General features: G+C 45.4%; 1 protein-coding gene across 1 annotated transcript in view; it reads right to left on the bottom strand.

The window, feature by feature from the left end:
• The window catches only part of pitrm1 (pitrilysin metallopeptidase 1), a 74399-nt gene extending 59050 nt beyond the window's left edge, over nt 1–15349 (bottom strand). Inside the window, exons 1-2 of the mRNA XM_069914674.1 lie at nt 15235–15349; nt 2700–2802 (exon numbers count right to left, since the gene is read on the bottom strand). Of these exons, the coding sequence (XP_069770775.1) occupies nt 2700–2802; nt 15235–15347 (216 nt within the window). The 5' untranslated portion in view covers nt 15348–15349. The remainder of the gene's footprint in view (nt 1–2699; nt 2803–15234) is intronic.
• Between the last annotated feature and the right edge of the window lie 1537 nt (nt 15350–16886).

Raw genomic sequence — 16886 nt, 5'->3', positions numbered from 1 at the left:
GAATGTTTTAAATAATATGTAAATGTAAATTGGACAAGAACAAACTGCAAGAGTAGATCAGCCATGATTTTATTGAATGGTGGAGTAGGCTTGATGGGCCATTTTTGGCCTATTCCTGTTCTTACTTCCTATGTTCCTAAAAGTGAAGAATTGGGCCAAGCACCCAAGATGATGCTTTGGAAGTGTTATCCAATGATCTTTATTCCATTCTCTTTACTCCACATGAACTCCCTTCAAGATACATATTTAACTCCTTTCCAGAAGTTATTAAATCTCCTTCTGCCCATCTTTTACCCAATGCCTACAAGTTTGGTAAAATCTCATCACACCACTGTTGAAATTCTTTGATTTCAAGACAAATGCATTCAAACTACTCTTCCTTTAATTTCAGTTTCTTTGAAAAGCCTCGAGTTAGGATTGTGGGGTAAAAAAGCAGTGGAATTAGATAAATGGAAAACTCTTCCATGAAACCAAAATAGGCTTGTGGTTAAAAGTCCTCCTCATTTTAGTTTCACAATTCTATAAATTCCTAATGGGGTGATTCTTATTTGAGAATGAGTCTTCTCTAACTTAGTTCATTGGATCTCAAGCGACAAAACAGAGCATGGGAAGGAAATAGAGCCAAGCAGCATGGCATCAGGTTAACAACCTCTCCTTCAATGTCAGCAAAATGAAGGAGCCAGTCATTCATTTCAGGAAGAGAGAATAACATGTCTCAGCATTTATCAATGGAGCTGAAGTGGAGAGCTTCAAGTTCTGAGAAGTGTATATTGTTACGGAGTCCAGAGGACCCCAAAAACCAGCAGCTATAGATATGCACCACAACACAAGGTTACTTAAACAAAAGTAGTTTTTAAATTATAATTGAACAAGAAAACAGAATTAAACTTTAACATTACTTAACCTACTTACTTAACCTACCTAATCTACTTAATCCAGCCCCGCCAATACTAAGCGCAGGTGTGTGTAATGTATATTTATGATTAGAAAAGTTTTTTGGATCATGGCCCAATCTCACTGGTTGCAGGCAATTCTTGTACTTTGCACAGAATTTAGCATTAACAAAGTTCACCAGTCTTTGGTGCTTAACAAGCAAATGGTTACCACTCAGGAGGGTTCTTGCTGGTTTTCAGAGATTCCTTTTGTTCCAGGACATCCGCACCCGATTCCTTTCCAATCAGTCTTGCTGATGAAACTTGCCCCCTTCAGGGTTCTCCAGATGATCCTCTTTCTTTTGGCTTACCTCAGACAGCTCGTCTTCTCCTTTGAGCAGACAGCCTTCCAAAAGTTTTGTCCTTCTGGAACTGATTTCTGTGTCTCTCCTCTCTGTTTCACTCCCTCCCTCTCGGAGAGCCAAACTGTTCTGAGTCTGCCTGCAAAGATCACATGCTCTCCCAGGCCAGCTGCATTCTACAACTTGGTTGCTCTTTCTGCAAAAAGCACTCTGTAAAAGCACTCTGTAAAAGTCCTGCAAATATTCTGTGTTGTGAAATATATGTGTGCAAGCTGCTCTAGCAATTCCTCCCAAACAACCTCAAAATACTCTGTCACAATATCATCAACAAATTGCCCTGGTCATACCATTCTGATATTGCAACGAAGAAAGTGCATCAGATTCTTAACTTTCTCAAAAGCTTGAAGAAATTTAGTATATCCCCAAGGTCTTTTACCAGCTTTTACAGATGACCCATAGAAGGTGTGCTGCCCAAATGATTCACAACTTGGTAAGGAAAATGCTCTGTCCAAGACTGCAAGAAAATGCAGAGAGTTGTGAACACAGCTCAGGCCATCAAGAAGACCTTGTCTTGGTGAAGCTTCAAGAATATTAAAGGACTCATCCCACTCCATTATATTTTCTTCTTCCCCACTTTCTGTCAGGCAGAAGATACATGTGCTTAAGAATAACCACCAGATTCAAGTACAGTTTCTTTCCTATGGTTATTAGGTTCTTGAATGGATCTGACACTGGCAAAAGATGATGCTCTTGCACTGTCTTTTATAACTGTGTTTCTCTAATCCCTGCACTGTTTTTGTACATTTCCCTTTCCCTTGCACTATTTGACTAGTATAATACTGACCCACTCCACTGTCTTATTTATTTGTCTGTTATTATTATTGCAATACCTGTTTGAGTTAGACTTCCTGGAGAACATGCAAGGCATGGAGTATTTTACTCCACAGAAACTAGTGGGCACAATTCTCATTCAAGGATCTGACTCCATTGTTCAGGCTGACTTTTCGTTACTGAAATAGAGGGAACACAGTATTGGGAGGAGCGCATTAGAAAGCATAAATAAACTGCTGGAAGAACTCAGAAATTCCTCCAGCAGTTTTTTTTTTTTTCCGCTCTCTGCATCAGTAGACTTGAATTTGCAAAATGATAAACCCTGCCCATGAAATTAGACCTAACTGATCCCATTCCACTTTTGTAAGGCTCCATCTTATTGATGGCCAAACAAAATTTATAAAATATAAATTTAACTATGTCTCAATTCTGATTAATTGACTTTGTTCTGCATATATTGGCCACCACGTTTTGTTTACCAAAGTAAGTCTACAGTTCAGAGTAATTCATTGATTGACATGTTTGGCCTAAATGTTAGGCTGTTTCAATTAAATACTGCAGTAAATATTCCAGTTTCTACACTCAAGCATTATAATCATACCATCAGCCTTTCAAGAGCTAATTAGAAAATTACCTGATTTATGGTGAACCCATGAATTTTCTCCCCAACAGTATAGCGGGTGGCTTTCTCTCTTGCAGAACTGCTGTTCCATCGCCATGAATTACACCTCACAGATCTGTTCAGATGACAAAGGATATCTTTTTTTAAATATGGAAAAGCATAAAAGTTGTTCAAAAACGTCCTTTGCCAAAATCATTCACTAATTCTTACATATATTTTTGAGTTAACCTGGAGTTAGAACAGTTATTTTAAAAAGTGGAATTACAGCCCTGGTTTAACATAGAAAGAAACACAATACATCACAATACAGACTCCTTGGCCCACAAAGTTGTGCCGAGACATGTCCCAGACTTTAGTATGAAAATACAAGAAGGGCTGGTTCAACTTTACTGTAAAAAGGTCTTTTTGAGAGTACAGCATACGAGAATAAAACTTGTCTGAAGGAGCATCTTAATAATTAGCGAAGAAACAATCACAAACACGGAGTGTGCCAATTAAACAGTGAATTACCCAGCATATAAAAAATTGCCCTGGTGAGATCTATAGCTAGGTTGATCTGTCCTCAGGACACAGCAGGCCAAGTTGAAAGGTCAAATTCTGGTACAGAAAAATCCCTGGTATCTGGACTTCAAGCCACTGGCAGCCTCAAGCAACCAGACAAAAATAAATAAATAGATAAATAATATTAGAATACAATAATAGGTAAAAAAATATGCAAGTTAAAAATTGAAAAGGTAAATGTTCTCTGAAGTATCACAAACTTTTGGTGAAGATAGGAGCAAATATTCAGCCAGCGGAGAGCCTTCATTGTGCTCTGCTTGAAGCAGCTCTTTGTATAAAATGTGAAACACTAGTTGCGTTGCCCAGGACAAAGAGCTGGTTGATGCCCCTCGCTGTTGGAGTAACTCTTATATTAGTGTCTCCTTGTCCCTGCTTAATAGGTCACCCTGGTCAGAGGCTTTATCCATAAACTTGGGGGAGGAAGGGGTTAATTATCTTTAATGTCATGGTTCATCTTTCGAGCAGCTCCACAGAGGGGAGGAACCTGCAGATACAACAATGGTTAAATGTTTTCAAAGAATGTGACTGAAATTAAAATACTTTTAGGTTTATATATTCGTGCAAATGAATTTTTTTTATTTTCAAACTGTTTATTCTTAATCTAGGTGCATTAGTTAGCCATTGTTAGAGCAAGTCTCAAGCAACTGGAAAATACACTTATTCAGCATCTACCAATCCCCATAGGTGCTGGATACTAGGGTTTTACTGCACCAAGAGAGCAAGCCTGCATTCCCAGGATCAGACTTTACCCAGAAACCAAATATGTATTGAAGGGCATCCACTTAGAACAGAAATGCTAGGAATTTTATTAGTCAGAGGCGGTGAATCTGTGGAATTTGTTGCCACAGGCAGTTCTGGAGGCCAATTCATTGGATATTTTAAGGCAGAGATTGATAGGTTCTTGATTATCCAGGGCATCAAAGTTTATGGGAAGAAAGCCGAGCAGTGGGGGAGAGTGGAACAATGGATCAGCTCATGATTGAATGACGGTGGGCTTAATAGCCTATTTCTGTTTCTATGACTTATGGACTCAAGGTCCAGGGCGTCTTCCTGAAATGATTTCCAGCACAGAATTGCACTCTTGGGATCATATTGAAACAGCTGGTGTCTCCCAAGCCATCGATCAAGCTCAAAAACAAGGTTTAATTTGCAGCTCAGCCAAGCTCAATTGACATCTTCCTGTGCTGAGGACAGGCAGCCTATATAGGGAAGGGTCCCGATGCAGCTCTTCGCCCTCCTCGGGGGGGCCCTGATGCAACTCTTCGCTCTCCTCGCTTCAGGGAGGATGCTTCAAGGATGTGAAAGCACCCACTAACAGACTTAAAAAAGTTTCTTCCCTGCAGCCATGGGGCTCCTTAGTGAACACCCCCGAAGTGCTATCATGGGGCTCCTCACTGAACACCACAAAAGTGCTATCATGGGGCTCCTCAGTGAATGCCACAAAAGTGCTATCATGGGGCTCCTCAGTGAACATCACAAAAGTGCTATCATGAGGCTCCTTAGTGAACACCACCAAAGTGCTATCATGGGGCTCCTTAGTGAACACCACAAAAGTGCTATCATGGGGCTCCTTAGTGAACACCACCAAAGTGCTATCATGGGGCTCCTTAGTGAACACCACAAAAGTGCTATCATGAGGCTCCTTAGTGAACACCACAAAAGTGCTATCATGGGGCTCCTTAGTGAACACCACAAAAGTGCTATCATGGGGCTCCTTAGTTTGTCTTTGATACTGATTATTTTTTTCCTTTCATTGTCACCCTATTCTCTAAATTATGCTCTTTACATAGCTGTATGAATGTTAGAGATAGGGTAGTATGGCGAGCATAGCAGTCAGCACAATGCTGTTATAGCACCAGCAATCAGGGTTCAAGATTCAAGTTATTGTCACAGCACTAAAACAGTGTCATATTACATTAAATTGTTTTGCCTGCTGTGAGGCAGATTTGCCATCGGCAGAAATTGCCTGAATTGCCTCCTCCAGTCAAAGAAAGAGAAGCAAAAGAGAGTCCCGCCCAAGGTCATCGAGTGTCCGTAGATTCATCTCCAGTGCTTCTGTAGCCTTCACAGCCACAGTGTCCTGTTCAAACCATCTCCAACCTGAGCTCCAGATCCGAACCGCCAACAGTTAGGAATCCTTCAGCACCTTCCTCACATTACGGTTCCAATACCTGGTACTCCTTCAGCCAGTTTCAAGTCAGTCTCCAACGGTCCACCGCCTGGTGCGAGTCTCCCGTCAGCAGTCCTTAGCAGCCTTCGCTTTCATGGGTTCCTCACCACGAGTCACCAGTAGCCCGCAGCATGCATGGGTCTTTCAGCCGCAGAGCAGAACCCCTTTACTGGTCCACCTCTGCTTCTCCTTCTCAGACAGGGGATGGTCTCCCAATTTTCTTGTGCCCTGGCCTAGTCCTCCTCTCCCCTAGAGTCTTCGACCCCTCATAGCTGCTGTCGATCACAGGTGCCACCATCTTTAGCACAGACTCAGCAGTCACGGGATTTTAAATGGATTTTAAGCCATCAGCTCCTTAAACGGGCCGTTCAAAACTTTTGAGGAGCTGACAGTAGTTGACTGGGTGGTTGGACCCCGTGGGAGTACTGTATGCCCACTCCTCTAGGGTCTGCACCAGTGCTGCCATTACAGCGCCATAATTTTTGATCAATCGGGGTCCAAATCTGCCACTGCCTCAAAGGAGTTTGTACATACTCCCTGTGTCGGCATGAGCTTCCTCAGGGTGCTAGTTTCCTTCCATCTTTTAAAACGTACCAAAGTTGCAGGTTAATTGGGTGTATTTGGGCAGCATGAGCCTGTGGGCCAAAAGGGCCTGTTACTGTGCTGTCTATATCTAAAGATAACTGGTTAGGCTGCTCATAGAAATACCCTCATCACTGTACTAGGTAGAATCGGACATATAAACTTAAATCTCTAGCCACAGATGCAAACCCAGTATACAAATCAAAGCTCTTCTCTATGCAGAGAACAGGCCCTTCAGTCCACAATGATGAACTGACCAATGCAAACCTACTCCACAACAATTTAATCCTTCCCTACCTCACACCTATAACCCTCTATTTTTCCATACAACCATGCACTTTTCAATTAGCCCTTTGAACTTTCCCAAGGACCAACCTCCACCACCTCTGCCAATGCATTTCAGTCATCCTACTAATCTAGAAAAAAAAAACTTACCTCTGACATCTCCCCTGAACACTCCTCCACTCATTTAAGTGGATGCCTTTTGGTATTTGATATTATTGCTGGGAAAAAGTTGACGGCTATCCATCCAATCTAAGCAACCTCATAATCTTGTATCCCTCTGTTAAGTCACTTCACATCCTTCATTATTCGAGATAAGCTCTGTCTACCTTGTTTACAAGACATGCTGTCCAATCCAGGCCACATCCTTCTCTTAACATGACCAGAACTGAACACAATACTCTAAGTGTTATCTAAACAGAGTTTGAAAGAGCTGCAACATTATCTCACAGCTCTTGAGCACAATCCCCCAACTCATTAAGGCCAGCACACCATACACCTTCTTCACTACCTCATTCATGCAGCAACGAAGGATCTATGGACTTGGACCTCAAGATTCTTCTCTTCCTCCACATTGCTAAGAATCCTGCTATTAACCACATTTACTGCCTTCAAGTTCGACCTTAAAGAGAGCATCATTTCAAACTTATCTAGTTTGTACTCCAACTGCCACTTCTCTACCCAACTCTGCATCCTGTAACTCCTGTTGTAACCTACAACAACCTTCCATATAAATCACACACCAGACTCATCCCTCCACTTATTCATCCAAGTCATTTATATAAAAAAACAAAGAGCAGGGATCCAGAATAGTTCCCTCTAGAATGCCACTCAAAACCAACCTCCAGACAGAATACATTCATTCCATCTGCGACTAAACTCTGCTTTCTGCTGCAAGCCAGTTCCAAATTCAAGCAGCCAAGGTTCCACCTATCCCATGCTTCATGAATGAGCTTACCATGGGGATCTTGTCAAACTCTTTACTAAAATCCATATGCACTGCCCTCCCTCCATCAAGATCTTTTGTCACCTCCTTGATAAATTCAATTAAATCATGAGACATGCCCTGCTCCTCACAATGCCATGGCAGCTAGCCTCAAGAAGTCTATGCTTCTCTCAATGCTCATAATTCCTATCCACAAGAATCATCTCCAATAGTTTGCCCACCACTAACTTAAGGCTCACTGGGCAAAACTCGCAAGAAAGATTCTCCCTCTTACTCATCTTGAACAAGGGGACTACATTTGCCATTCTCCAAACCTCCAGTACCTCTCCTGGGATCAGAGAGGACACAAATATAATTGCCAACACTGCAGCCCTCTTTCTTTGTTTCCTTCAGTAACCTAGGGTGTATCCTGTCCGATCCTGAGAACCTACCCATCTAAATATTTTCAAGAGAAAATAGGTTTCTTAACCTCGGTCAAGCTCCAACACATTAGCCGGTCCTACAGTAATTGCACATACACCAACGCCCCTTTCCCTGGTGAAAACTGAAACAAAGTATTCAAGATCTCCACTACCTCCTCAGGTGCATGTCTCCCCCTCCCCCCAATCCCTTGTTGGTCCTACTCTCACTCTAGTCATCCTTCTGTTCTTCACATACATCTAGAGCACCTCAGGGTCTTTCTTAATCCTAGTTTACAAGATATTTTCATGCTCTAACTTTTTCATGTCCTTTCTTAAGTTTCATAGCCATCATGTAATTCTCATGAACTCTTCCTTACTTTCTTCCTCTTGATTGGCTGTCCCACCTTTCATGCTCCTTTACCTCCCACCATTTCCTTGAATCAAACCAATCCAGGAACACCCCCCCCCCCCCCGCCCCCACACACAAGTAGTCCCTAAACATCCCCCACATTTCTGGTGTACATTTCCCTGAGAACATCTGTTCCATATAACCACATACGGAGCGGAAACAGGCCATGTTGGCCTTTCGAGTCCGCACCGGTCCCAATTTACTCTGCCAAGTTCCTACCTTATCCCGTCGTAATCAGCCCTTCCCCAATTAAAAACTTTCCCTTTTTATCTTCTCAAACTCTAATCCATTGCTATGGGAAAAGTCAAGAAGCTGTAGTCACTGTCTCAAAAATGCTCATCTACTGAGAGGTCTGTCACCTGACCAGATTACCCAGCACTTGATCTCATGGTCTCTCCTCTTGTTGACTTGTCCACATATTATGTCAGGAACTCTATCTGAACCATTTTGCAACCAGGAGGTGCCAGTTAATATTATGGAAGTTGAAATCTAAAATAAAAACAATGCTGGAGAAACTCAGCTGGTCAAACAGTGTACTTTATATAGCAAAGATAAAGATGGTTTGGGCTTGAGATCATCAAGGTATGAAAAAATACCTTGTACCAAGGAATGACATTGCACTCTACCTGACTATCCAAACTTGCCCACCTATCTGTTCCTTGGTGTCCCAGTGGCTATTTGGTGCCCTATAGAATATTGCCAATAAGTGGATCACTCCCTTCCTGTTTCTGATTTGCACCTTCAATGACTCAGTCATCAGAATGCCCTGGCTTACTAGAGCTGTGATACTATCACTAGGCTCTTTTAAACTGCAGCACCTGGGTAGCCCTCATGGAACCCAGGTGTGCTCACTGGCGCAAAGGTACCGGAAGTTCCTTTTAAACTGGAGGGGGGATCTCGACCCATTAAATCGCCAACCTGACAACTTGAGGGGAAATCTCACCCCCACAATGACGTGGTAAGTGACACGTCATGCACTCATGAGTACTAAAGGCAAGTCTATTCCCCCCAGTTAGTCACCACCCATCAGTCGCCACCCCTACCCACCCCGTCAATCGCGTGCCCCCCCCCCCCCAAGCAATGTCCCGCTGCCATGAACGTCGAGCTGTCACTGCGAACTGGCGTGGCATTCGCAGCAGTGGCAGTTCTCGACCTCTTCTCTCTTCCCCCCCCCCCGAATCGCGGCAGCGACCGCTCCCCCCACCCCCCCACTCCGGGTCCCACAGCAGTGACCTCTCTCTGCCCGATTGCAGCAGGCACTTCAGCCAGGGGTCTCCTTGTTGTAGACTGTCACTTTTATTGGCTGTCTGCGCCTGCTGCAGCCACTGTACTCACCACGACGCTATTGTGCATGCACAAGTCCCTGTAAAGTGTGCTAGTTAAAAAAGGAGACAGAGCTTGGCTGGTGGCGGACGCCATTTCCAGGGGCTCCTGTATTACATTGTATTGTTGAATCTAACAGTAAAACATTCATCTAAGGTTGTTTATTCGATGCATCAACAAACATGGTGTCAGAAGTCTGAATCTGAAGTCTTCAAGTGAAAAGTGTGTAAGCAACACCATGTTTGCAACACATTTATGACTACACCATAATGGCAGACAGATTCAGAGGCCTGACCTGCTTTTATTTGAAGGAAATGTGGCCAAAAATTGGTGCGTATTCAAACAAGAATACGACATCTTCATTGCGGCAGTGCATAGTGATGTCTGCTCGAGTCAAAGCATACATTTTAATACATTTAATGAGCTCTGAGGCCATTGAACGGGAAAGGTCATTCATATATGCAAACGAGGTGTGTAAAGGGGGTATAGTTATCATCCCTGCTGAGTCAAGAAAGGACCCAGAGTGTTTAAAAAGAAATTTAGAGAAATGTGAATCCACAAAAGTACCTAACGGTGGAAAGGCAGATTTAATACCAGAAACCAGAGGCCTGGCGATTCAATTCAATCATATGTCAGCGACTTAAAAATCAGGACAAGGACCTGTGACTTCAGAGTGCTCTATGATGAGTTGATTATAGGCAGGATGGTCTGCGGCATCTCTGACGAAGGCATGAGAAAGGTAATGCTGCGAGATAATGAACTAATGCTTGCAAAGGCCATCTCCATTTGTCTGGTTTACTAAAACCATGGGAGAGAACAGCAGAAAGTTCGCCCCTCTGCAGCAGTAAGGTGCGAGCATAGACGCAGTCCAGGAGGGACCTGCGAACAGGCAGATGCCAGAAGAAGATGAAGCCAACCAAGCCCTGCTACACTCTCACCCACGACAGTGGTCGCGGCAACTGCAGCGGCGACCATGTGGAAAGACAAGAGATGTGCCGTGTTCAGCCAGCATGTCGGAAATGGAACCATTTCAGCAGATGCTGCAGAACTAGGCAGCAACTCACTCCGAGACCCAGAACAGAAGGATGATTAACCAGTTGGAAACTGAGCAAGGACAAATCAACTTGGATGACGAGTATTACATTGATGGATTGACTCTGAAAATGGCAGGAGACTCAACAAGAATCAGAAAGAATAACGAAGCAATGAAGATCAATGGCAAAGCAACAGACATGAAAGTTGACACTGGAGCCAAGTACAACGTCATGTCACAATAAATGTTCAACCTACTGAGGAAGTCAGAACAGGTCATACAGTGCTACAAGTCCACAAGTCTACTGGCATACAGGGGCATCAAAATTAGAATGGACGGTACAGTGCAACTGCAGTGCTACATTCAAGGACAGCTGCACATACTAACTTTTTTCATAGACCAAGAAGACATCCTACCTCTGCTGGGCCTGAGCGTAAGGATGGACACAGGTCTTGTGTAGTTCAGCAGAGAGGTACACTAGATAAGTCCGGCCGAAGATGATCTGACACACAGAATCTTTTCTGAGTACAGTGACCTTTTTACAGAAGAACTGGGAAAACTGCCAATGACATAATTCATGTGGCTCGACCCAGAGGAGAGACGCATGGTTCATCTGGCACACCATATACTGATAGCAATGAAGGACAGAGTTAAGGCCGAGCTGGACAGGATATAGCACCTGGACATGATTACCCTAGTCTTCGAGCCCACCGAGTGGACAAAGAGGAAATCCGGATCTGGATCAACCAGAGAGACCTCAATACAGCTTTTAAACAACCACACCATCCAATGCATACTGTGGAGGAAGTTGCCGCGCAGATGGCAGACACAATTTTTTTTGGTTTTGGACACAAAGAATTCCTTCTGGCAAATCAAACCTGACTACTAGTCATCGCTGTTGACCACATTCAGCAAGAGTTTCGGCTGATACAGATTCCTGAGAATGCCATTTGGAATCAATTCAGCCAGTGAAGTATTTCAAAGATATCCCTGTGTCATTATTGTTGATGACATACTTGTAGGTGGCAAAGATTTGGAAGAACAAAACGCAAATTTAAAAAAGGTACTTGACAAAGCCCAGGTTAATCTTAAGATCAACTACCATAATTACAGATTTTGGCTGAACCATGTTGGTTATGTAGGCCATGTTTTCACAGGAGAAGTCCTAAAGGCGGCCCCTTCAAAGACTAGAGCAATTAGTGATATGCCAGTTTCGACAGATGAGACAGCACTACAATGTTTCCTGAGCAAATTCATTCTGAACACCAATGATCTTACTGCCCCGCTAAGGCAGTTGACGCATAAAGATGTGTTTTGGTCCTCACAGGAGCAACAACAAAATGTATTCCACACATTAAAAAGGCATACGTCGTATGATGTACAAAGACCAGTCATGCTAACCTGTTCAGTCTGGGTGCAGCATGCCTGCAGGATGAAAAAACAGTGGCCTACGCATTCAGGTCACTCACCACCACGGAGACCAGATATGCCCAAGTAGGAGTTGTTAGCAGTTGTTTCCACCTGCTCAAAATTCAACAGCTATATTTATGGCAGACCAGTGACCATAGAGACTGACCACTCACCTCTGGTCACAATTCTGAAAACACCAATCCATGCGCCCCCTGCACAATTACAGAGAATGATGCTCAGGCTTCAGCGGAGAAGAAATGCACTTAACTGATGCGCTATCTTGTGCTCCCAGAAAATGCACCGTCCAACAACCCGAGGAAGTGGACATGTTTGATATGACAGTAATGCGCATTTCCTCCTCCTGGTTGGATGAATTGAGGCAACATGCAGTTGAAGATACAACTTTGAGGACCCTGAGCACTTTTATCAACGGCGGCTGGTCTGACAAGCGGCACGGCCTAACACCTTAAGTACAATCCTACTTCCAATTACGGGACAAATTACTCATCGACGACAGAATCATAATGAAAGGATTGAGAGCAGTAGTTCCGAGTTCTCTGCAAAACATTCATGTCAACATCCTGCATAGAGGGCACCCAGGTGCAGAAGCAACCAAACACAGGGCTAGAGACATAGTTGTTTGGCCAAGGATGACCGAGAATGTAGACCAGAAGGTACAAGCTTGCTTGGTGTGCAATAGTATCAGACCGTACCAACCGAAAGAGCCGCTGCAGCTTCACACGGTGCTGGGCCTCCCTGGTCAACCATGGTAACAGACATCTTTGAATGGCACGGTCTGCAGTATTTGGTTCTTGTCGATTCATACTCTGGATGGTTTGAGATTGACCTTTTACACAACGTCATCTCGTCTGCAGTCATTATCAAGCTAAAAATGTGGAGCACCGTGGGGAAACTGCAGAACAGAGGGGAACCAAAGGGAGCATGGGAACAGATTGGAAAAAATGTGGGGAATCGTGTGGAAAAATGCAGAACAGAGGGGAACCAAAGGGAGCAGGGGGAATGCATACACTTTGCAACAACATGGGATTTCAAACACATCACTGGCAGCCCAGAGTACCCACAAACAGGTTGGCTGAAAGACGAGTGAAGAGCATGAATCAACTCATGGAGAAGTCCCACAGGGAAAATTTGGATATGTTCCGAAACCCGCTGAACCTAAGCATCAGCCTCAGTGATGCCATACTGGGCTTTCCAGCATAACCACTCATGTCCAGGCAGACACAGACGACTCTGCCTGCGGCACGGAGACTCTTAGAGCCTCAGTTAAAGACCCCGCAAGAAATTAAATCCCAAATGCTGAACAAGAGGCTAACGCAGAAAGGATGCTATGACAGAAACAGCTGACTGCTCGTGCCATTAGCAGAAGGGCAAGTCATAAGGATGCAGAATCCACAGAGCTATGACCGTATGGGCATAGTTGAAAGAAGCTGGCAGAACCCTAGGGGAAGGGTGTATCAGAGAAACCGTCGACACATCCTATCCGTAAGGGAGCCACCCCCATCCCAAACCATTTCTGATGAGACTATAAACCAAGATCTAGAACATGAACCCGGGCTAGGCAGGTAACAATCCAAGAAATAAATGGCCACAACCCAGAGACCACAGATGGCACATCCTTTCAAGCTGAAGCACCCCAAGTATCCACTTCCACCAATGGCTACTACATAACATGCTTCAAACATACTTGTAAACCCAAACCAAAATATCAGGATTAAACTGTTCGCTGCTGAACTATAATTATTGTAATGTACGACACCTACATGGATTGTGGTACGTGAAGGGGATTGCTCAAGAAAGGGGATGTAGACAGCCGCTTCTATTGGCTGTCTGCACCCACTGTATTCGCCACAATGCTATTGGACATACGCTAGTCCTTGCGAAGTGCACTAGTTAAAAAAGGAGACAGAGCTTGGCTGGTGGAGGATGCCATTTCCAGGGGCTCTTATCATACATTGTATTGTTGAATTTAACAGTAAAACATTCGTCACCACTTTTGTTGTCTGTTTATTTGATACATCAACAAATACCCGTGATGCCGAGTAACCAGGTTGGCCATTTTCCTGTTCAAGTCGCCAGTGGACGAGACCAAGTTAAGTTTAACTGGGTTCCCTGACTACCCAGTTGGATTAGGACCACGCTGACCAGGTTGGGCCCTTTCAAGCTGCCGTTTGAGTGGTTAGCCCCATTTTACATGGCAGCTTGAAAGGGTCTACTGATTAGCAATGTCCCTCCTCCCTCATCTCTTTGATCTCCCTCCCTTTGCCCTTTTGAAAGTGCTCAACCCCGCAACGTGCATCAGTAGGCTATTTCAGGTGCATTCTGTGCTAAGAATGCGCCTGAAGAAGCAGAAGCGGCCCTTTAAATTGCCATTCAGGTGGCAGCGTTTAAAGCGCAACGCTGGCCATCTGAAAGGATAGCTAGGCCGGGATGTGCATCTGAGCGGATTCTGGCTCCTGTCCCTTGGGCGGTCAATTCAGGATGGCTGGCTGTCAGTTGGGACAGTCAGCACGGGCTATCAGCGCAGGACGTCCCCACACTGATCCTGTTGCCCCGCTCTCTCCCCACTCACGGGGCTGGAACGGCCAGCGGGAGAGAAGGAGGCTGGAGCGGCCGGCGGGTGAGTATGGCGCTCGAGTCGGGTACCGGCATTGTTTTGGCCAGCCCCCGTCCTCCCCCGCCGGCCGCTCAAGCTCTGTAGTCCCCACGCTGACAGCCCAGCCATCTACCCCTGCCCCGACCTCCTGCTCTGGGGGAAGGGGCAGCTGGGAGAGGAGCTGTCAGGCACTCGCCAGCTGACTGTCATCCCAAAAAGCGGCTGCATTCAGATGGCTGGGGAGGACACTGTACTGTGGCAATTATCCTTCTCAGAGGAGGGTTACAAAGTTCACCTTGCAAGCACCTCCTGCACATTCAGGTGGCCTCCCAACAGCCGCATATTACCAAAATATGCGGCTTTACAAGAGGGGCAATTGGTCACCTGAAAGTGCCTAGTCAGTCCTGTCCTTGCGTCAGCCACCTCTCTGTAATGGACCAAGACTAGGGTTGGACCCATTGTACCCGGGCCCGGGTTTTGGGGACACCCCTGGACTTCCAATTCCACACCTAGGGCCAGGTTGCCTTGAGTCCACGTCGTGGACTCGAGCTGGGACAGGCGCTTGACTGCACAGTGCCAAGGCTCCGAAGGCCGCCTGAAATCAGACGCCGGAGTGGCACCCGTGCCGCGTCGCCGGCTCAGAGTGGCCGCTTCACACCGGCCCACCCGCGCCGCCGGCTCAGAGTAGCTGCTTCACACCGGCCCACCCGCGCCGCCGGCTCAGAGTAGCTGCTTCACACCGGCCCCCCCCCGCGCCGCCGGCTCAGAGTGGCCGCTTCACACCGGCCCCACGGCCCGCCCGCGTCGCCCACTCACCCGCCGCTCCGCAGCCACCGCCACAAGGCCCTCGCGGACGCGACCCGCATCATCATGCCGTTCGCTTCGCCACCAGCGGCCCGCACATGCTGACTGACATCCCACGCCCTCATTGGTTCCCGGGCGGACGTCAGCCCCGATTGGCTGCCAGGCGCGCACCAATCCGCTCGCCCCTCTCCAGGAGCGGGAGCGACTGCGCATGCGCATCAGGATGAGCTGCATAGAACTTTGTGGCTTGGAACTTATTTTGCTGAAGTACAGTGAGGCAAAGCAGCAGCATCAAAACGAACTTGCTGAACATCTCTCAGAGAGGGGATAGAGTAATGGTAAACTATAACCCAAAACTTGTGAGGTTGATCCTGCATTTGAAATGAAGATAAATAGTATCCAGAATATACTTTTCAAGTCAAGTTTATTGCCATCTGATTGCTCCAATACAACCCGACGAAACCGGGTCCTCCATTCAGATGCACAAACAAACAATGCATATGCAGGACAAGTATTACACCCACACCCACACAAATAAATATTCTCTCGCCAACATTAGAGTCTTGGATGGTTAGTGTGAGCAGTTCATTCCGCATTCTCACTGACTGCGAAGAAGCTGTTCCTCAGTCTGATACTCTTTCGTGGTGGGAGCAACTGCAAGATGCTGTGTGTGGGGTGGAACGGGTCCTCCACAGTTTTGCGTGCTTTCTTCAGACAACGATCTGAGTTGATCACATTGATGGAGGGAGGGGGACTCCAGTGACTCTCTCTGCCACTCTATGCCCCTGTGGATTGACCTCTGATCCATTTCTCTGTAGCAATCATGCCACACTTTGATGCAGCTGGCCACGATGCTCTCGATAGAGCTCCTCCAGAAGATTGGTATAATGATGGCCAGTAGCATTCAGGTAAGGTATCATATTTTCTAATATTCATCATATGGGTCGTGACAAATTGAAAGTTTAGAATGAATTTATTAACCAATATAGAACAGGTATGTCTGTGCCAAACATGATGTCCAAATCATCCAAAAACTTGATGGTTGTTCCTCCCTTTGTCTCTCTGGAAGCTACTTAAAGATACTATTGCATCTGCTTCCACCACTACTCCTGGCAGCCAGTTCTAGGCACTTACCACTCTCTATTTAAAATATTTTCCCCTCACATCTCCTTGAAACTTCCTTCATCTCACCATAAACACATGTCCTCTAATGTATGACACTTTTATCCTGGGGAAAAGATTCTGATTGCCTTCCTATCAACGCCTCTCATGATTTTATAAACTATCAAGTCTCCCTTCAGTTTCAAACTCTCCATGGAAAATAATCCAAGTTTGTCCAATCTCTTCCTATAACTAATAACCTTTAAACCAGGCAAAATTATGGAAAAACTTTTCTTACAATTTACATTTAATTTTTTTTTTTAATTTAGGCCCTTTCGGCCCATGAGCACATGTCGCCCAATTACATCCAATTGACCTACAACCCTCGTACGCTTTTGTTTGATCAGTGGGAGGAATCCGGAACGCCCACAGGAAACTCAGGCAGACACGGGGAGAAAATACAAACACCTTGCAGACAGTGCGGGATTCAAAACTCTGGTCACTGGCATTGTAACAGCGTGTGCTAATCACTATGCTAACCGTGTTGCCCCTTTCTGTACCCT

This window comes from Narcine bancroftii, chromosome 1 (genome assembly GCF_036971445.1).
Source record: "Narcine bancroftii isolate sNarBan1 chromosome 1, sNarBan1.hap1, whole genome shotgun sequence".
Lineage (NCBI taxonomy): Eukaryota > Metazoa > Chordata > Chondrichthyes > Torpediniformes > Narcinidae > Narcine > Narcine bancroftii.
This window is presented reverse-complemented; position numbering and strand designations above follow the sequence as displayed.